The sequence below is a fragment of the Heterodontus francisci genome, chromosome 9, assembly GCF_036365525.1.
Source record: "Heterodontus francisci isolate sHetFra1 chromosome 9, sHetFra1.hap1, whole genome shotgun sequence".
NCBI lineage: Eukaryota > Metazoa > Chordata > Chondrichthyes > Heterodontiformes > Heterodontidae > Heterodontus > Heterodontus francisci.
This window is the reverse complement of record NC_090379.1, coordinates 76,703,013-76,725,620: the sequence shown is the minus strand read 5'-3', so window position 1 is coordinate 76,725,620 and position 22,608 is coordinate 76,703,013. Positions and strand designations below refer to the sequence as shown.

Here is a 22,608-nt window from a genome sequence, read left to right as displayed (position 1 = left end):
TGTAGAGCTTATATCTCATCCACTGGTTGTGGAAATCACTTAGATCTGTCTATAGCATGCTGCTTTCATTCTTTTAGCATGCATGTTATCCTGTGTTGTAACTTTGCTGAGTTGGCATTGCAATTTTAGATATGCTGTCCTGCTGGTAGCACTGGATATACCCAGGAATGGTGATGTTGGTGTCTGGGACACTGGATGTAAGGTATGTTTCTGTGAGTATGACGATGTCAGGCTGTTGCTTGACTAGTCTGTGAGACAGCTCTTTTGGCACAAGTCCTCAGATGGTAGTGAGAAGGGTTGCAGGGTCGACTGGGCAGCGTGTGCATTTTTCATTTCCAATGCCTAGTTCGATGCTGGGTGGTTTGTCCAATTTTATTCTTATTCGCCTTTTCTGTAGCGGTTTGATAAAACTGAGTGGCTTGCTATGCCATTTCAGAGAGCAGTGAGGATTCAGCCATACTGCTGTGGGCCTGGAGTCACATGTAGGCCAGACTGGGTAAGGACTGCAGATTTCCTTCCCGGAAGGACATGATCCGTTTACACGACAATCTGGTAGTTTTGTGATCATCATCAAAGTTGTAACTCCTCTCGGTCAAAAGATTCTGGTATCAAGCCCCACACCATGACATAACAGAATAGTAAGCGCTAAAAGAAAAAAGGAGTAATGAAAAGAAACTTGCAAGGGATATCAAAATCAACACACAAAATTTTACATTAGTATCAAGGGAAAGAGGGTGGTCAAGAGCAATGTGGACCCCATGCATACTGAGAACAGTAATATTGTAAATGAAAATGAAATGGTGGACATGTTGAATAATTACTATGTGTTAGCATTTACAGTAGAGAAAGAGGTTAGCATGCTAGTCATCTCAAGGAAACTATTGTTGAATCAGGGAGAGGGACTCACCAAAATTAACATCAGCAAATGGCATTAATGAAGAAAATAATGGTAATAAAGAGTGACAAATACCCAGGGCCAGATGATTCCCATCCCAGGGTTTTAAAGGAAGTAGGTGATAAAATTGCTGATGCTCTAAATATAATCTTCCAAAATTCTCAATTCAGGAACTGTTTCTTTAGATTGGAAATTAGTGCATGTCACCCCACTATTTCAGAAAGGTGACAGGAGGAAACCAGAGCTTTGCAGACCAGCTAGCCTAAAATTTGTTGTTGAAAATTTACTGGAATCTACTGGGGGCGGCACAGTGGCGCAGTGGTTAGCACCGCAGCCTCACAGCTCCAGCGACCCGGGTTCAATTCTGGGTACTGCCTGTGTGGAGTTTGCAAGGTCTCCCTGTGTCTGCGTGGGTTTCCTCCGGGTGCTCCTGTTTCCTCCCACATGCCAAAGACTTGCAGGTTGATAGGTTAATTGGCCATTATAAATTGCCCCTAGTATAGGTAGGTGGTAGGGAAATGTAGGGACAGGTGGGGATGTGGTAGGAATATGGGATTAGTGTAGGATTAGTATAAAATAGGTGGTTGATGGTTGGCATAGACTCGGTGGGCCGAAGGGCCTGTTTCAGTGCTGTATCACTAAACTAAACTCTAATTAAGGATAGAGTGACTGAACACCTTGAAAATATTCAGCTGATCAGAGAGACCCAGCATGGATTTGTTAAGGGTAGGTTGTTGAATTTTCTGATTTGACTAAAGTAGTGGACAGGGGAATGTCTATAGATGTTATTTATACGGACTTTCAGAAGGCATTTGAAAACGTCCCTCATAAAAGGCTGTTCGATAATATTGAAGCTCATGAAATTGAAGGCAGATTATTGACCTGGTTAGGAAATTGGCTGATTGGCAGGAGATTAAAAAGTAGGGATAATGGGCAGGTACTCTAACTGGCAGAATGTGACCAGTGGTGACCCATAAGGATCTATGTTGGGGCCTCAGCTGTGCATCTTATTTATTTATTACTTATGGTGAAATAGAAAGCCACATATCCAAGTTTGCCAATGATACAAAAATGGGTGTAGATAGAAGCGTAATGTTACAAAGAGATATAGATAAAGTGAATGGACAAAACTGTGGCAGATGGATTTCAATGTAGCCAAATATCAGGGCATCCACTTTGGACCTAAAACATATAGAACTGGGTACTTTCTAAATGGTGAAAAGCTAGAAACAGTGGAAGTCCAAAGAGACTTGTGGCTCCAGATACATGAATCATTAAAATGTCATGAACAGATACAGAAAATTTTCAAAAAGGCTAAATGAATGTCGGCCTTTATCATAGATTCATAGAAAATTATGGCACAGAAGGAGGCTGTTCAGCCCATCGTGTCTGTGTTGCTGAAAAAGAGCTATCCAGCCTAAAATCCTACTTTCCAGCCCTTGCATCACCTTATAGGTTACCGAACTTCAAGTGCCGTATCCCAAGTACTTTTAAATGTGGAGGATTTCTGTCTGTACTGCACTTTCAGGCAGTAATTTCCAAACCCCCACCACCCTCTGGGTGAAAACATTTCTCCAACTCCCATCCATTCCTTCTTCTAATTACTTTAAATGAATGCTGTCTTGTTATTGACTTCTCTGCTATGGAAAGTAGATCATTCATAGCAACTCTATCTGGGCCCCTCATAATTTTGTACAACTCAATTAAATCTCCCCTCAGGCACCTCTGTTCCAAAGAAAATAACCCTAATCTTTCCTCATAACTAAAATTCTCCAGTCCTAACAATGTTGTCGTAAATCTCCTATGTACCCTCTCCGGTGCGATCACATCCTTCCTGTAAAGCGTTGACCAGAACTATATAGTTGTGGCCTAACTAGTCTTTTATACAGTTCTAGCATTACTCTCTTCTCTTCTGTTCTTTCCTTGGCTAATAAAGATAAGTATCCATTATGCCTTCTTAACCACCTTATCTATCTGTCCTGCTGTCGTCAGAGATCTGTGGACACGCATTCTATGATCGCTTTGTTCCTTCTCACTGCTCACAATTTTAGATCTGCTGGAAAGCTAATTAGAATTGAAGAATAAACTACCCTGCAGGAAGTGTTAAAGCTTGAATTGATGCCTTGTAATATTAATGCGTATAAAGGCTTTGAGGGATATTAGTTTCAGTTACAACAAATGTATCCTACATTTAATTGTGAATTTCATTTGCCACTCTTCTGCCCACCTAACCAGTCCATTGATATCTTCCTGTAGTCTATGGCTTTCTTCCTCACTATCAACCACACAGACATTTTTTGTATCATCTGCAAACTTCTTAATCAGGCCCCCTACATTTAATTCCAAATCATTAATATGTATACTATGAAAAGCAAGATACCTAGTACTGAGCCCTGCAGAGTACCACCGTATCCTGAGCACTAGACTACCAGAGGGTAGAAGTTATTCTACAGCTCTACAAAGCCCTGGTTAGACCACACCTGGAATATTGTGAGAATTTCTGAGCCCCACACTTTAGGAAGGATATATTGGCTAGGAGGGAGTACAGCATAGATTTACTAGAATGATACCTGGCCTCCAAGGGTAAAGCTAAGAGGAGAGATTACACAAAGTAGGGTTGTATTCTCTGGAATTTAGATGATTAAATGGTGATTTAATTGAAGTTTTCAAGATATTAAGGGGAACCAATCAGGAAGACAGAGAGAAACTTTCTGCTGGTTGGAGAGTCTCAGACTGAGGGCATAGTCTTCAAATTAGGGCCACCTTTCAGGAGTGAAATTAGGGAATACTTCTGCACAAAGGTTGGTAAAAGTTTGGAACTCTTGTGCAAATGACAATTGATGCGAGATCCATTGTTAATGTTAAAACTGGAATTGACTTTTTATTAATGAAATATATGAAAGGATATGGGACAAAGACGGATATTTGGAGTTGGGTGGCAGCTTAGCCATGATCTTATTGAATGCTGCAACAAGGTGGGGGGAGGGGGTGGCGTTGCCGGTGATGCGGCTAAATGGCCTCCTTCAGTTCCTACGTTTCTAACAGTATTAATTTAAGTGGCATATCACAATGCAGCATTACCAAAGATCTGAATGACAGAGTGAAATGGAGAATTATTGACTGAAATAAAAATAAGAAATGAAACCAGATGGGTTTTGACTCCCTTTTTCCCCCATTCTTAATTTTTTATCTTTACGTTTGTTATTTTGTCACTTTTTATATTTCATCCTTTTCTGTTCAATTTTCTTGTTCCACATAGATGTTATACAATTTTAGATCTGCTGGAAAGCTCGTTAGAATTGAAGAATAAATTACCCTGCAGGAAGGGTTAAAGCTTGAACTGATGCCTTGTAATGTTAGTGTGTATAAAAGACTTCGAGGGATATTAGTTTCAGTATAGTTTCTGTTAGAACAGATGTTGGCCTGTCGCTTCTAACTATTTCTCAGAACAGTGTGCTTTCATTACAATAATTACATTAAAAGCCATACGGATTCTGTTCAGTAAGATCTACTTAATTGTGCACCTCTTGAATGGTTTTGCGAACACTCATTTGTGTGGATTTTAGATTATATTCGCGTGGCATTTTGTTGTCTGTATTCATTATAAATTCTAATCCATTTAGTTTTTTTTCTTTTTCGTTTTCAATCTCTAAGCTCCTCATGCTTTTTTTAAACTATATTGCAAATATTTTTACATGTCTGTCCTTTTGCTCTTAAAGTAAAGCTTGTATTCATAAATAGAAAAATTCTGAATCCAGTTCTATGTGGCTATTTATGTAACAATCATTTGGCCTTCATGGGCACCTTGTCAAAATTATGATGCATAACATAAGCATTAACCAGTTGCTAATAGTCTTTTATTGCACTGAATCTCAAGTATACTAATTTTATTGAAATTCAGTTAATTGTTTATGAAAGAAATCGCTTTTAAAAGAGGAAGAAATGTTGACAGGAATTCTTCTTGTACTCGCTTCTTCCAACCTCCTGACATCTCTATCATCCTCTTTTAAATTATACTAGACAGGGAACTATTACAAACATAGCCAATAAACTGGGCTGGAGTGCCAGTTTGTATTGTAAGTGGAGCCACTCCAACAGCATGTGGGTTGTGCTTGTAACCTGAAGTTTGGCAGGCAGTAGGTATTCAGGCTAAGGATACCAGTTATAATGAAGATATTTAGTACATCTTTTTTTCTGAAAGCAATGGAGGGATCCTCGGCACAGAAGATAATCTTCCTTCCCGAATTGCTAGCTCTCTTGTACTACAGTAATCATTTTGAGATTAGAATCTGTTTAGAGGGATGAAAATTGACAATTCTAGGGCAAACTACCTTCTCTAGGTGGTGTTTCATGCTTACCAAAATTCAGTGTTCTGTCACCTTTGTGATTTCACTCCTGAGTTATCATGTCAGTGCTACGATACTGCAGCTTTTGCATTGACGAACTTGCACACATTATGTTTAATTGATGCAAAAAGCTCTAATACAACTCTAACAATAAAGTATCCTAAAGATTTTGTAATCTTGAGAAATCTTAAACATATCTATTTCATAATTCTGCTTTGCTCCTTCTCCTCCTCCTCTTCTAGAACCTACAAATGGGGAGGTATTCTGAAAGGCTGGACTCGAATGAGTTCTACTAACAGTCTGAGAGAAGGGATGCAGTACAGCTTGAAGTAGCTATCAGGAAGGTTCCACAAAGTAGCAAAAACTTCCTTGTCTATCAAGACCTAAATCATGCTGTGATGTAGCAAAGTACCTTTCAAACACAAAAGATGAAATACGAGGAACAAGCTTCCCAGCAGCACTTGTCCTATAAAGCTCTGAACCTGCCCTACAATTGCATTATGGGAAGGACCTTCTTTTAAATAAAAATGTAGGCATGAATAAGCTCTGCATATAGTCTGCATACTGGTTCCATTTGCACACTGCATCTACCCACCGCATTATGCTGCAGTAGGTGCATTGGGCACAGAGCTTGTCTCAGACTTCAATGTCTAATGATATGGAGAAATGGTATCTCATATGCAGTAACCGCTAGACATCACATTATTGTCCCAATGGAGTGTTATAGTTCCTACTACAAGTTTCATTGTAGAGTATAAATCCAACATGCTAGTCATACTGGTACTAAGATATGCCCTGGATGTTATCTTTATGTGGCGATACTATTGGTGCATTATCAACACATTTTAATTTATCTGCGCAATCACTGATAGCACTTGGGTTCTTTTTTCTCTATTAACTTAGCTGCTAAGATATATCAAGCCATGTTTGTTTTGCTTGCTGACATTTGCAAATGAACTTAAAAGAGGCTGAATCCTGCTAGGTGTATTTCTACAGGCACAAACAGCCCTCCAAGACCTCACCAAAGCAGATGTTCTTAATGTATAAGCTTAGGCAGTTAAGTATTGGCTGGCTGTTCACCATGTGGTTGAGTGCAGGGTGGAGGGGGGGGGGTGTGGTTGTTGGTGGATGCAGTGTTTGTGATGTTGGAGTGGGTAGTAAGCATGTGCACTTTGTAGCACTGGGGACCCTGGCTAAGTCTGTTTTTCCCTTCAAAGTCATTGGTTCTGGGACAAATTGTTCCTAATTCCATTTTGCTCCTTTGTATTCTCCACTGCATAATTGGTTCGAAAGGATAATTTAATAAAGCTTTTGTCAGCCAAATCCAAGCAAAGCTGAAGTTCTGAAGAAGGGTCACTGACCTGAAACATTAACTCTGCTTCTCTCTCCACAGATGCTGCCAGACCTGCTGAGTATTGCCAGCATTTCTTGTTTTTATTATCCAAGTAAAGCTTGTTTTATAAAGTAAATCAGCAAGTCGTTTGGAACTCCAGAGTTCATTGTATTTTTTTCTCCTAAATAAAATTATTTATACCAACAGATTGACCTAGAACAATACAAAAAAGCACTGACTGACGCAGGATGCAATCTGGCTCCTTTGAATTACATCAAACGATGGAAGTAAGTGAGAACAACACTGAGAGTAGTTTTATTAGCGAAGGAAAAGAAAATTACTGGGCAGCGCATGAGTATAATCCACAAAAATAAAACACAAACATGAACCCAGTCCTAAAAGTGTATGTTATACAGTTTCGAACGTATTCTCAATCAGTTTTTATTCATTATTAAAAAATGGCTGACTGAAGATGCTAGAATTGAGACGTACTTTGAAACCAGGTATGAAAATGAACAAGTGACTGAATCTCAAGCTCCAAGAAAAAAACACCACTACTGATCAAGCGTCTCTAGAGTTCAAAAATTTCAAAACTAAAACTAATATTAATAACTGTAGCAAAGATCAAGATTACCAAAGAACCTCATGAAGATTCATTCTGTGATTATGAAAGCAGCAGGAAAATAACTTTAAAAAGTCCCCTCTGTGAACACTATAGGGAAACTTGTGTAATAAACACAAAAAAGAACTGAGGATCTGTTTAGAATGAAGGTGTGAGTTAGCTGAATGGGAAGGGAAAATCACTTGACTCGATTGAAAATTTGAAGGAGTCACGTCCCCAAGATTTCCTCTATCGTATTATCTGCCCAAAGCCATGAGTCGGATGGATTTCCTGTTTGCATGTGGAGGTTGAATATTAGTTAGAGAATAAAATATACTATACCTCCTGCAAGTAATCCACCATTCTACAGTTTCATTTTGGGTGAAAATGCAAATCAATGTTGTTCTGGCTTTTAAGGTTTTGTAAAGTTGTGTTAAGTTCTGATACAATAATGAACAGATACATCTGGCTCAAATTTTTCATTGCTATGGGGCAGTGAAAAACCCAAGGAAGGTCAATAGTTACCTGTGTTACGACCGACCACTCCAGTCAAAGCCCCCAATCAAAATATACAATTCTGATTGTGGTGGGAGAAATGCATTGTTAATTCAATCCCGTTCCTCCACAGATTGCCTAACATATCATTTTAGACTTTCCAAATTAAAGAAAGACCCAGCCAAATTGTACCATCTATTAAACCTGAATAAGACTAACCAAACCAGGTGTCTTTAAATAAAAAAGTTAACTGTTTAATTAGAAAAACTAAATTCTTAAACACGACTAAGACATGAACAACATTTAAAATAGAAAAAATTAGAGTCCTTGCAAATTTACAGTCCAGTGTTGCTCGAAATCCTCACAGCCATCCAATGGAGAAAAAGATTCTTCAACAGTAGAACAGTGTGTTGTCTAATTCCAGCAGTAAGTGATGCTTTCCTTCTCCAGCGATGAATTTCAACAATTAACGACTTACAAACACTCTTTTAAATGAATCAATTTGGCTTTAGAATTTTTGAGGGATGAAAGATTATGACAGTCTAACTTCCCTTCCTTCAGTTAAAATTATCAGAGATCTCTGTTTTAGCTTGACCTTTTTAGAATTTTGAGAGATAATAAATGAAGAATAAATTCTCTTCCTTCAGTTGAAATGGTCTGAGAGCTCTTCTTTCAGGTTCTAACACACAGCTGTCTGTATCCTCCTGTTTGAATAGACTGTTTACACTACAAGCCAGCTCAAAATTGAATTGCAACAAATGTATCTCTCGATGCTCAGTCCAAGTGGCTGTATCCAAGGCAACAAGAACGCACCCTTTGAATCGCAGTCTCCGAATGGCTGTGTCCAAGGCAAGGAGAATGCACTGTTTGAGTCAGTCTTTAGAGCTTGCTGCCTTAAAGCAGTATGGCTCTTTTCCAGCCTTAAAGGCACTCCACATTCTTACCAGAAAAAAAAAACTACAGGATCATAACACCTGGTAAAGCTTTTAAGAGGTTTCTCCCTTCCCCATGCAGGCAATTGATCAAGATATTTGTTCAGCTTGTTAAAGGCATTAATCAGTATAGCAACTACTGCTATGGAACTCCATTCCATAGGTCCATAGCTCTGAGGGTATTATGAGAGTTTTCTAATCTCCAGATTCATTTTAATCATTTATTTTATCTTTATTGACAGAGCATTTACCAAAATGGCTTCAGCTCCTGCTAACTTTGGAGGCAGTGGACCAAAATCAATAAGGTATGTGGTCTTACAACAGACGAATTCTCATGCAATCCTCCTGGATGAAAAAATGGGGTAATTTTAAAAGGCACCATCTGTAAAGACATTTTTCTAACCTCCCCTTTTAATCCTTGTGATTTTGCTTTCTCACACCATCCACCAACCAATGGAAGCAATCTATCAGTATTTACCTGATCATAATCTTCGGAATCTTGAAGACTTCTATCAGGTAATTTCCTCAACCTTCTCCGCTTTGAAGAACAAAGGGATACGGACCCCGGAAGTGCAGAAGGTTTTGGTTTAGGCAAGCATCAAGATCGGTGCAGGCTTGGAGGGCCGAATGGCCTGTTCCTGTGCTGTACTGTTCTTTGTTCTCATTTCTTTCTTGATAACTATCGTGCAGTCACCTTCATCTTGGAAACATCCTAATAAAGCTACATTGCACCTATTCCATTTCTTTTATATCTTTCATACAATGAAATGCCCAGAGGTTTGTACAACATTCCTGCTGTGGCCTATTTAGGTCAAGCAGGCACAAAGATAGCAGCTCGTGACTGAGTGCAGTTCGAAACAGAGTGTGAGCTTGGGAATTTGGTAAGTGTGGGGATTTTAAGAGGTAATGAGGCGCTGCGGACCATCAGCAGCAGCAGAATTCTATTCAAACACAATCTGTAACCTCATGGCCCGGCATATCCATCACTCTACCATTACTGTTACCATCAAGCTAGGGGATCAACCCTGGTTCAATGAAGAGTGCAGAGGGGCATGCCAGAAGCAGCAATAGGCATACCTAAAAATGAGGTGCCAACTTAGTGAAGCTACACCACAGGACTGCTTGCATACCAAACAGTTGGAAGCAGCATGCAATGGACAGAGCTAAGCAATCCCACAACCAACGAATCAAATCAAAGTTCTGCAGTCCTGCCACATCCAGTCGTGAATGGTGGTGGACAATTAAACAACTAACAGGAGACGGAGGCCCCACAAATATTCCCATCCTCAATGATGAGGGAGCCCAGCACATCAGTGCAAAAGAAAAGGCTGAAGCATTCGCAACTGTCTTCAGCCAGAAGTGCCGAGAGGATGATCCGTCTCGGTCTCCTCCTGATGTCCCCAGCATCGCAGATGCCAGTTTTCAGCCAATTCGATTCATTCCACATGATATCAAGGAATGGCTGAAGACTTGTGCTCTGGAACTAGCCGTGCCCCTAGCCAAGCTATTTCGGTACAGCTACGACACTGGCATCTACCCAACAATGTGGAAAATTTCCCAGGTATGTCCTATCCACAAAGAGCAGGACAAATCCAATCCGGCCAATTACCACGCCTCAGTCTACTCTTTATCATGAGCAAAGTGATGGAAGGTGTCATTGACAGTGCTATCGACTGCCACTTAACTAGCAACAATCTGCTCACCGATGCTCAGTTTGGGTTCCGCCAGAGCCGCTAGGCTCCTGACTTCATTACGGCCTTGGTCCAAACATGGACAAAAGAGCTGAACTCGAGATGAGGTGAGTGATTGCCCTGGATATCAAGGCATCATTTGTCCAAGTGTGGCATCAAGGAGCCCTAGCCAAACTGAAGTCCAATGGGAATCAAGGAGAAAACTCTGCACTGGTTGCAGCCATACCTAGCACAAAGGAAGATGGTTGTAGTTGTTGGAGGCCAATTAGCTCAGCCCCGGACATCGCTGTAGGTGCTCCTCAGGGTAGTGTCCTATGCTCAACCATCTTCAGCTGCTTCAATCAACGACCTTTCCCCATTATAAGGTCAGAAGTGGGGATGTTCGCTGATGATTGCACAATGTTCAGCACCATTCGCAACTCCTCAGATACTGAAGTAGTCTGTGTCCATATGCAACAAGGCCTGAACGACATTCAGACTTGGGCTGATAAGTGGCAAGTAACATCTGCGCCACACAAGTACCAGGCAATGATGATCTCCAATAAGAGAGAATCTGACCTTCTCCCCTTGACATTCAACGGCATTACCATCGCTGAATCCCCCACTATCAACATCCTGTGGGTCTCTATTGACCAGAAACTGAACTGGAGCAGCCACATAAATACTGTGGCTACAGGAGCAGGTCAGAGGCTGGGTGTTCTGCAGTGAGTAACCCACCTCCTGACGCTCCAAAGCCTGTCAACCATCTACAAGGCACGTCAGGAGTGTGTTGGAATACTCTCCATTTGCCTAGATGAGTGTGGCTCCAACGCTGAAGAAGCTCGACACCGTCCAGGACAAAACCACCTGCTTGATTGGTACCCCATCCATCACCTTAAGCATTCACTCCCTCCACCACCGGTGCACAGTGGCAGCAGTGTGTACCATCTACAAGATGCACTGCAGCAATTCGCCAAGGCTCCTTCGACAACACCTTTCAAACCCGTGACCTCTTCCACCTAAAAGAACAAGGACAGCAGACACTTGGGAACACCACTACCTGCAAGTTTCCCTCCAAATCATAATATAATATAATTTCCATTCCTTCACTATCGCTGGATCAAAATCCTGGAACTCCTTGACTAACAACACTGTGGGTGTACCTACACCAGATACACTGTTACTCTTCAAGAAGGCAGCTCACCACCACCTTTTCGAGGGCAATTAGGGATGGGTGACAAATGCAGGACTTGCCAGCAACGCCCACATTCCATGAAAGACATTTTTTTTTTAATTTTAAGGGTTAATCTCATTCTGAAAGCTAGTCAAGTTTGCATTTATCATTTAACTATAATTTACTGTTAAAGTTAAGTTTCGTTCAGTGTTAGTTAGGGATAAACAAGCTGCCTTTTGGAGAGGCAACTAGAGTTGGTTAATTAGGTAGCTAGTTAGAACAGGTTTCTCAAGCGAGCAGTACATGGCTCGGATCTGAGGAACTTCTGTAGTATAAATGCAGGTGGTCTTGCCAACCACTCAAAGTAAGCAGGCACAAAGGTAGCAGCTCGAGACTGAGTGCAACACAAGACAGATTGTGAGCTTGGGATAAATAAAAGTAAAATACTGCAGATGCTGGAATTCTGAAATAAAAACAAGAAATGCTGGAAATACTCAGCAGATCTGGTAGCATCTATGGAGAGAGAAGCAGAATTAATGTTTCAGGTCAGTGACCCTTCTTCAGAACTTAGGAATTTGGTAACTATGGGGATTCGGTGCAGTGAGGGAGGAGGTGCTGCTCTGACCGAGCTGAAGCTTGGAAGCATTAATTGGGTGGGCAGGAAGGTGCGAGCATTCCAGAAACAGAGAGTAACCTAGAGACAGTGGTGAGAGTTTGAAGAGTTGGGGGGTGAGTGTCTATTGGTTCAGAGCATTCTAAAGAAAATTGAAGTGCAACATAACAGGAAAGAAGGTAAGTGGTTGGTGAGTATTTTCTCTTTTTCTTTTATCTAAACTAGGGAATTTTAATTGGGATAAGTATAGCAATTGGAATAATAAGAATATAAGCACAAGCATTAATTATAATGTAATTAAAATAATTAATTAGTTAATTAAAACACAATAAGGATGGCAAGACAAATGATGTGTTGCAACTATCATATGTGGGAGCTGATGGCGGCCAGTGTGATCCACGCAATCGCATCTGCAGAAAGTGTCTGCGGCTCAAGGAACTTCAGCTCAGAGTTAATGAGTTGGAGGCTGAGCTTCGGACACTGCGCAGCATCAGGGAGGGGGAAAGCTATCTGGCCACTTGTTTCAGAAGGCAGTCGCATCCCTTAGGCTAGGGGCCTTCTGGTTTGGTTCGTAGCCAGGGACAAGAGGGTGTGACTGCGAGTAAGACAGGTGTGGGGATCCAGAAGGTAACACTGGAGGAGCCTCAGCCCTTGCAATTGTCCAACAGGTTTGAGGTTCTTGCAGCCTGTGTGGATGAGATTCGGGGAACGAACTGACCATGGCACTGTGGTGCAGGGAGCCTTTCAAATGGGGGAAGTAAATAGACATGTAGTAGTAGTAGGGGTCAGTAGAGTCAGGGGGATAGACACAGTTCTCTGCAGCCAAGAGCAAGAGTCCAGGAGGCTATGTTGCCTGCCTGGTGCCAGGGTTCAGGACATTTGCTCGGAGCTGGAGAAGAACCTGCAATGGGACGGGGAGGATCCAGTTATTGTGGTCCATGTGGGTACCAATGACATAGCTAGAACTAGGAAAGAAGTTCTACTTAGGGATTATCAGCAGCTAAGGGCTAAATTAAAAAGCAGAACCACAATGGTAATCTCTGGATTACTACCTGAGCCACGAGCAAATAGGCCTTCGGTAAATAAGATTAGAGAGTTGAATGTTTGGCTCAAAGATTGGTGTGAATGAAATGGGCTTCGATTCATGGGGCACTGGCACCAGTACTGGATAAAGAGGGGAGCTGTACCGTTGGGATGGCCTTCACCTGAACTATGCTGGGACCAGTGTTCTAGCGAGTCTTATAACTAGGGCAGTAGAGAGGGCTTTAAGCTAAATAGTGAGTGGGAGGGATCACGTGAGGGGACATTAAAGAGAAAGAACAGGACAATAGAGCAGGGTAGCGATATGGGTAATGATAATCAGAGTATGGCAGGAAGGGATAGAGTGTATAAACTGAAGAGTGCAATAGCAGATAAGGCCGGAGTTCACAAGAATGGTAAAAGACAGAATTTAAGGCTCTGTACCTGAATGCATGCAACATTCATAACAAAACGGATGAATTGATAGCACAAATAGAAATAAATATGTACGACCTGAGAGCCGTTTCAGAGACATAGTTGCAAGGTGACCAAGGCTGGGACTTAAGTATTCAAGGGTATTCGACATTTCGGAAGGACAGGAAGCTAGGAAAAGATGGTGGGGTAGCTCTGTTAATTGGTGAAAGATGACCTTAGTTCAGAAGATCAAGATGTAGAATCAGTTTGGGTAGCGATTAGAAATAGCAAAGGTAAGAAGTCACTTGTGGGAGTAGTTTATATCCTCCTAACAGTAGCTACACTGTAGGACAGAGTATACAGGAAGAAATAAGAGGGGCTTTTAAGAAAGGTGCTGCAATAATCATGTGTGTTTTTAAATTTCATATAGATTGGACAAATCAGATTGGCAAAGGAAGATGAGTTCAGAGTGCATTTGGGACAATTTCTTAGAGCAGTATGTTCTAGTACCATCAGGGAGCAGGCTGTGTTAAACCTGGTAATGTGCAATGAGACAGGATTAATTAATGACCTCATAGTAAAGGAGCCTCTAGGCAAAAATGATCATGACATGATAGAATTTCGCATTCAGTTTGAGGGTGAGAAGTGTGGCTCTGAGATTAGTGTTTTAAACTTAGATAAACGCAATTACAAGGGTATGAGGACAGAGTAAAGTGAACTGGAAAAATAGGTTAAAAGATACGACAGTTGAGAAGCAGTGACAAACATTTAAGGAGATATTTCATAACTCTCAGCAAAGATATATTCCATTGAGAAAGAAAGACTATGAGAAGTTTGTACCATCCATGGCTAGCTAAGGAAGTTAAGGATAGTATCAAATTTAAATAAAAAGCATATAATACTGTGAAGATTAGTGGTAGGCCAGAAGATTAGAAGCAAAGAATGACTAAAAAAACTGGAGAAATTAGAGTATGAGAGAAAGCTAGCTAGAAATATAAAAACAAATAGTAAGAGTTTTTACAAGTATTTAAAAAGGAAAAGAGTAACTAAAATGAGCATGGCTCCCTTCGAGGATGAGACTGGGAAATTAATGGGGAAACAAGGAAATGCTGGAGGCGTTGAACAGGTATATTGTGGCTGTCTTCACAGTAGAAGACATAAAAAAAAATCCCAAGAATACTTGAAAATCAAGAGGTAAAAAGGAGGAAAGAACTTAAAACAATCACTTGGTAAAAGGTACTGGGAAAACTATTATATCTAAAGGCTGACAAGTCCCCTGGACCTGATGGCCTCAACTGTTTTCTGTGGTAGCGAATTCCACAGGCTCGCCACTCTCTGGGTGAAGAAATTTCTCCTCATCTCAGTCCTGAATGGTTTACCCCGTATCCTTAGACTATGATACCTGGTTCTGGACTCCCCCACCATCGGGAACATCCTGCATCTACCCTGTCAAGTCCTGTTAGAATTTTATAGGTTTCTATGAGATCCCCTCTTCTGAACTCCAGCGAATATAATCCCAACCAACTCAATCTCTCCTCATATGTCAGTCCCGCCATCCCAGGAATCAGTCTGGTAAACCTTCGCTGCACTCCCTTTATAGCAAGAACATCCTTCCTCAGATAAGGAGACCAAAACTGCACACAATATTCCAGGTGTGGCCTCACCAAGGCCCTGTATAATTGCAGCAAGGCATCCCTGCTCCTGTACTCGAATCTTCTCGCTATGAAGGCCAACATACCATTTGCCTTTTTTACCGCCTGTTGGACCTGCTTGCTTACCTTCAGCGACTGGTGTACGAGAACTCCCAGGTCTCATTGCATATACCCCTCTCTCAGTTTATAGCTGTTCAGATAATCTGCCTTCCTGTTTTTGCTACCAAAGTGGATAACCTCACATTTATCCACATTATACTGCATCTGCCATGCATTTGCCCACTCGCTCAACTTGTCCAAATCACCCTAAAGCCTCTCTGCATCCTCCTCGCAACTTACCCTCCCACCCAGTTTTGTGTCATCTGCAAATTTGGAGGTATTACATTTAGTTCCCTCATCTAAATCCTTAATGTATATTGTGAATAGCTGGGGTCCTAGCACCAATCCCTGCGGTACCCCACTAGTCACTGCCTGCCATTCGGAAAAAGACCCATTTATCCTTACTCTTTGTTTCCTGTCTCCCAACCAATTTTCTATCCATTGCAATACACTACCCCCCAATCCCATGTGCTTTAATTTTACACACTAATCTCTTATGTGGGACTTTGTCGAAAGCTTTCTGAAAGTCCAAATAAACCACATTCACTGGCTCCCCCTCATCAACTCTACTAGTTACATCCTCGAAGAATTCTAGTAGATTTGTCAAGCATGATTTCCCTTTCATAAATCCATGCTGACTCTGTCTGATTCTACCACTGTTCTCCAAGTGCTCTGCTATAAAATCTTTGATAATGGACTCTAGAATTTTCCCCACTACCGACGTCAGGCTGACTGGTCTATAATTCCCTGCTTTCTCTATACTTCCCTTTTTAAATAGTGGGGTTACATTAGCTACCCTCCAATCTGCAGGAACAGTTCCTAGAGTCTATAGAATCTTGGAAGATGACCACCAATGCACCCGCTATTTCTAGGGCCACTTCCTTAAGTACTCTGGCATGCAGACCATCAGGCCCTGGGGATTTATCGGCCTTCGATTCCATCAATTTCCCCAACACCATTTCTGTACTAATATTGATTTCCTTCAGTTCTTCTCTTTCACTAAACCCTGTGTTCCCCAACATTTCTGGTATGATATTTGTGTCCCCCTTTGTGACGACAGAACCAAAGTATGCATTTAGTTGTTCAGCCATTTCTTTGTTCCCCATAATAAATTCCCCTGTTTATGTAAGGGACCTGCATTTGTCTTCACTAATTTTTTCTCTTCACATACCTATAGAAACGTTTACAGTCAGTTTTTATGTTCCCCGCAAGCTTGCTCTCGTACTCTATTTTCCCCTTCTTAATCAATCCCTTGGTCCTCCTTTGCTGAATTCTAAACTGCTCCCAATCCTCAGGACTGTTTTTTCTGGCAAATTTATATGCCTCTTCCTTGGATCTAATGCTATCTCTAATTTCCCTTGTAAGCCATGGTTTGGCTACCTTTCCCGTTTTACTTTTGCGCCAGACAGGAATAAAGAATTGTTGCAGTTCATCCATGCGCTCTTTGAATGTTTATCATTGCCTTTAAGTAACGTTTCCCAATCCATCATAGCCAACTTGCGCCTCATTCCTTCGTACTTTCCTTTACTAAGATTCAGGATGCTAGTCTCAGAATCAACTATGTCACTCTCCATCTTGATGAAGAATTCTATCATATTATGGTTGCTCATCACCAAGGGGTCTCGCACAACTAGCTTGTCAATTATTCCTCGCACATTACACAATACCTAGTCTAGGATGGCCTGTTCTCTAGTTGGTTCCTCAACGTATTGGTCCAGAAACCCATCCCGTATACACTCTAAGAATTCCTCCTGTACCACATTGTGACTAATTTGATTTGCCCAATCTATATGCAAATTAAGGTCACCCATAATTACAGATGTTCCTTTATCGCATGCGTCTCTAATTTCCTGTTTAATTCCATTCCCAACATCACCACTACAGTTTGGGGGTCTATATACAACCCCCACTAAAGTTTTTTGCCCCTTAGTGTTCCTCAGATACTTTTTAAAAGAATTGAGGTTCCTGGCAGTGAATTCCAGACCCCCACCACCCTCTGGGTGAAAAAGTTGCTCCTCATGTCCCCTCTCATCCGTCTACCAATCACCTTAAATCTGTGCCCCCTGGTAATTGTCCTCTCTGCTAGGGGAAACAGGTCCTTCCTGTCTATCTAGGCCCCTCATAATTTTGTACACCTCAATTAAGTCAACCCTCAGCCTCCTCTGTTCTAAGGAAAACAACCCAGGCCTATCCAATGTTTCCTCATAGCTGCAACTTTCAAGCCCTGGCAACATTCTTGTAAATGTCCTCTGCACTCTCTCCAGAGCAACTATGTCCTTCTTGTAATGTGGCAACCAGAACTGTACGCAATACTGCAACTGTGGCCGAACCAGCGTTTTATACAGTTCCAGCATTACATCCCGCTTTTGTATTCTATACCTCGGCCAATAAAGGAAAGCATTCCATATGCCTTCTTCACCACTTTATCTACCTGTCCTGCCACCTTTAGGGACCTGGGGACATGCACTCCAAGGTCTCTCACTTCTTCTACCCCGCTCAGTATCCTCCCGTTTATTATGTATTTTCTTGCTTTGTTTTTTATTTATTTATCCCTACATCCAATCAAAATTGTTTTCCCCGGTCCTCCTCCCGTCCTGAAAATTTCATTCCTCCCCTCTCCCACCAGTTTCTCACCTCGGAACTCCGTGTAGAGTTCCGAAGGCGTGCGAAGGCTGAATGGAGGCCGTAAAATTAGCTTGGGACGGCCATTGCCTGCAGGTAAATAAATTTGAATATCATTAATGTTAATTTACATATGGAGATGAAGGGTCCGCCGCCAGACGACGGGTGGGTCGCACCGAGGTGTCGAGGAGCCGGTACAATTTAGTCCGTGGTGGATTTTGTCACAGAACTATTTATTTTTTCCTCTTTTAAAAACAGTGTACCTTTAAGACAGAGAGAGAAGTTTTAGATTTCTGACAGCAGTGTTATCTCGGCAACAGCAGGAGAGAGAGGTCACATGGTGTAATGTTTCAGTTTAACTTTGTGTAAAAAACAGTTTTTGAGAGACACCAGTGAAGCGTGCTTGCCTTGAAAGAAGAGAATCCTCTCAGCAGAAATTCTACAACGAGCCACAGGCTATGTTAATTGCCTAAGGAGAAAAAATCCCTTTTGACGAGAACATTTGTATTGCTGGAGGTAGCAAAATTCCTTTTTCGTTACTTCCAATCTAAGAGTCTTTGCTTCAAGATTGTCTCGTGACTGATTGTGTTTTCTGGAATTCTCAGTAAAATTTCGACTGACATCTACCAGTTTTAAAATCTAAACGTAGACCTGTCATTGTACCCCATGTTGAAAGAGCTGTTTGATGCCTGCTGCCGCCGAAGTGCTTTGATTGCCTATCAAGAAAAGACTGTTTCATGAAATCCACGTGGAGACTTTGAGTGGCATCGGATTATTTTTACGCTAGGATACCTCACCCATCAGGAACGTAACCCAGAAAGACTTATAACCCTGTAATCTATTTATTCTTAAGAAACAGCTAATTTTTAAAACATCATTTAAAAAGAAAATGGTTAACCATTGATTTTTGAGTGTTTGTGTGTGAATGAGGGAGTTAGGTTAAATTAAGAAGATATAAGGTCTTTAGACATAGATTTATCTTAATAGTGTTTAAGATTTAGTTTTTAATGAATAGTTAATTTGTTATTGTCTAATGATACCTGGTTTGGTCTGTTTTATTCTGGGGATTACAAGAGTGTTTAATTTGGCTGCTTTCTGGTTGGGTGGGTAAACTTTAATAATATGCTGCGACCTGTGGAGTGATGGGCCTGAATTGACAGTGCATTGCTGCTGCCTCGGTCGTAACAATTTCAAAAAAGGCATTCAATAAGCTGCCACATCAAAGGTTACTACACAAAATAAGAGCTCATGGTGTAGTGGGTAACATTAGCATGGAAAGAGGATTGGCTTGCTAATAAGAAACAGAGAGGAGGGATAAATGGTTCATTTTCAGGTTGGCAAGCCATTACTAGTCGAGTGCCACAGGGATCAGTGCTGGGGCCTCAACTGTTTACAATCTATATAAATGATTGGCTGAAGGGACCGTATGGTAGCTAAATTTGCAAATGACACAAAGATAGATAGGAAGGTAAGTTGTCAAAAGGACATAAAGAGTCTGCAACGGGATTTAGATAGGTGAAGTGAGTGGGCAAAAACTTGTCAGATGGAGTATAATGTGGGAAAATGTGAACTTGTTCACTTTGGCAGGAAGAATAGAAAAGCAGTATATTATTTGAATGGAGAGAGACTGCAGAACTCCACGGTACAGAGGGATCGGGGTGTCCTGGTACATGAATCACATTAGTATGCAGGTACAGCGAGTGATTAAGAAGGCAAATGTACTGTTGGCATTTATTGCAAGGGGAATAGAATATAAAAGTAGGGAAGTGTTGCCACAGGGCCTTAGACCACATTTGGAGTACTGTGTACAGTTTTCCTCTCCTTACTTAAGAAAGGTTATAATTGCATTGGAAGCATTTCAAAGCAGGTTCAGTCGACTGATTCCTGGGATAAAGGGGTTATCTTCTGAGGAAAGGTTGAGCAAGTTGGCCCTATACCCATTGGAGTTTAGAAGAATGAGAGGTGATATTATTGAAACATAAGATCCTGAGGGGACTTGACAGGGTAGATGCTGAGGATGTTTCCCCTTTGGGGCGGAAGTCTAGAACTATGAGACACAGTTTAAAAATTAGGGATCTCCCATTTAAGACTGAGGTGGGGAGTATTTTTTTCTCTCAAAGAGTCACTAGATTATGGAATTTTCTTCCCCAGAGAGCGGTGGATGCTGGGTCATTGAATATATTCAAGGCTGAGTAAGATAGATTTTTGATCGACGAGGGAATCGAGGGTTCTGGGGGACAAACAGGAAAATGGAGTTGAGACCACAACCAGATCAGCCATGATCTTATCGAATGGCAGAGCAGGCTCGAGGGGCTGAATGGCCCACTCCTGCTCCTAATTCTCGTGTTCTTGTATCTTGTGCAAGTTTACCATTACTTCCTTGCTTTTATATTTCTATGCCTCTGGATATAAAGCCAAGCACATGTCCCCTCTTGCATGGATAGGAAGAACTTTCTGGGTGAATTTTCACTTTTGTTGCCAGGCGGTAGCAGATCAGCCAGCCATTTTGCTCCCCACCCCATTTTCATTGTCATTTTAAGTCAATATTAAATGATAAATGGTCAGCTGATTCACCAGCACCCATTTTCTGCCTGGTGGTAAAATTGAAAATACACCTGTCTGAGTTACTGAATGCCACCGTAGGGCAAGAATGGGTGCATATATAACATGCAATTTATAGTTACACCAGCCTTTCTTGTCCCTTCAAGACTGTTCTTCTGCCTCAAAATTTAGGAGTGTATTTGGATCTGATAAAGGAATTTATACCTGCCTATTTTGATTGCTACAAATGTAATAGCAGCTGGATGCAAATGGTCATGAGAAACGGAGTTAAAGTAAAAGTTCTGAAATTCAAAAAAAATCAAGCCTAAACAGTAACAAACATTGCTGCACCACATGAAAATGTAAACAGAGCAATACATTTTTTTTTATTCCAACTGCTGGTTAACAAATCATACCTTCAAGAAGCAACTATATGGCAGGCCATCCACATGCTGCTGCACCGGTTTCAGATGAATAAGGAGTCAACAAGAAAACTACTGAAACAGTGTGGGATCAATTAAAATTTCCTTTGCATGTCTGATGAGGCTTGTGCTGGTCACTAACAAAGTCTCCAAACAGATGTCATTTGTATGTGCCATGGAATATGGTGAGCTAGCCTGTGTGCCTGATTTTGCAACAGCAAGGTAATTTGTAAACTAATGAGGTTTTTGTCTACTGATAACAAAACAGGTATTTTAAAAAACCTTGCATTTGTTATAGTGGCTTTCACAAACTCAGGACATGCCAAGGGTGCGTATGCGTATGTATTATGTTCCAGTTTCTTATGAATTTTGTACAAGTAGCAATACACATAAAAGTAATTGTTTCAGTGTTTGAGTTGGGAATACTAAGAATGTCAGATCAGTGAATTCACCTAATGCACAAAAGAAATTCACAAAATAATTTCTATTAGTAAAAGTATATTTTAAGTAGCTTTTGTGTGCAATAAAAATATAAAGTTATATTACTTTCAGAACAGCACAGCAGAAGGCTTTATCTCATTACACTGGCTGCCTTTCAAAATGTGAATCAACAAGACAAATATCAGTAGTTGGAAAGTTTGCACTGCTGAGAGCTCTATAGAGCAACCTCTGGTTGTATAATTGAAAGCAGCTCTGTATTACAGCAGATCTTTTGTTTTGTGCTAACAAAAAATTATATCAATAACATTTGCAAATGTGAAAGATCTCAATGTATGCCTTTGTTCTGCAAATAACATATATTTGGTAGTCTGGCAAAGTTTTGATTGACAAATTGATGAAGAATGAGCACATTATAATGTCCTTTTTTTCAGCCTGCTTTCACGTGTAATGAATACTGGATCACAGTTTGTGATGGAAGGAGTGAAGAATTTGGTATTAAAGCAACAGGTCAGTATATTTATCTTAGGTTTGTTATTCCAAGCACAAAAGAATTACACACTAGAATCAAAGTAATCTTGGAGCGCAAAACAATAAATCCAGACTTGATTAGATTTTAAGATTTACTAAAGCTCCCCTACTTACTCCCAGCTTTGGAATGCAGATGAGATCCGTGTCTTGTTGCCTGCTGATGCAAGAGAGGTTCAACTCTTGTAGCCTGATCTATAAAGGTATGATCTAAACCAGGGGTGTCCAACCTTGTTGCGTGAGGGGCCACATTACAATTTTTGTCCTACTAGGGGGCCAATGAGCAAATTTTCTAAAGATAAAGGCATTAGAAATTGATTTTACTATTAAAACAACAGAAAATGTGCATTTTTGGGAACAATCATTAAATGAGAAGACTAACTTATGAACTAATTTCACATCACTATGTTGAACACTGATTTAGTAAGATACCTGGCATTGTTTTTGCTTCCACATGTAGTCAATGTCTTTCCGCACACTTGATGTAGCGATGTGGAGTATTCGGATAGATGTCCATCTGTCAGAGACGATCTTGATCTCTCTCTCCCTCTTCCCACACTCTATGTCTGTCTGTCTCTCCCTTTCTGTCTCTCTCCCCTCTCACTCTCTCTTCCCTCTCACTCTCTCTTCCCTCCCCTCTCTCTGTCTGTCTCTCTCGCCCTCTCTGAATCTGTGTGTCTCTCTCTCCCCTACCCCCCTCTCTCTCTCCCTCTGTCTTTCTCTCCCTCTGTTTCTCTCTCCCTCTGTTTCTCTCTCCCTCTGTTTCTCTCTCCCTCTGTTTCTCTCTCCCTCTGTTTCTCTCTCCCTCTGTTT

General features: G+C 41.1%; 1 protein-coding gene across 2 annotated transcripts in view; it reads left to right on the top strand.

Annotated features, from left to right (window-relative positions):
• Positions 1-22,608, top strand: part of scfd1 (sec1 family domain containing 1) — a 209,582-nt gene that overhangs the window by 112,180 nt on the left and 74,794 nt on the right. For both annotated transcript variants that reach the window (XM_068038345.1, XM_068038346.1), the window contains 3 exons: positions 6,782-6,861; positions 8,845-8,907; positions 21,702-21,777. In XM_068038345.1, coding sequence (XP_067894446.1) covers positions 6,782-6,861; positions 8,845-8,907; positions 21,702-21,777 — 219 coding nt within the window. The remainder of the gene's footprint in view (positions 1-6,781; positions 6,862-8,844; positions 8,908-21,701; positions 21,778-22,608) is intronic.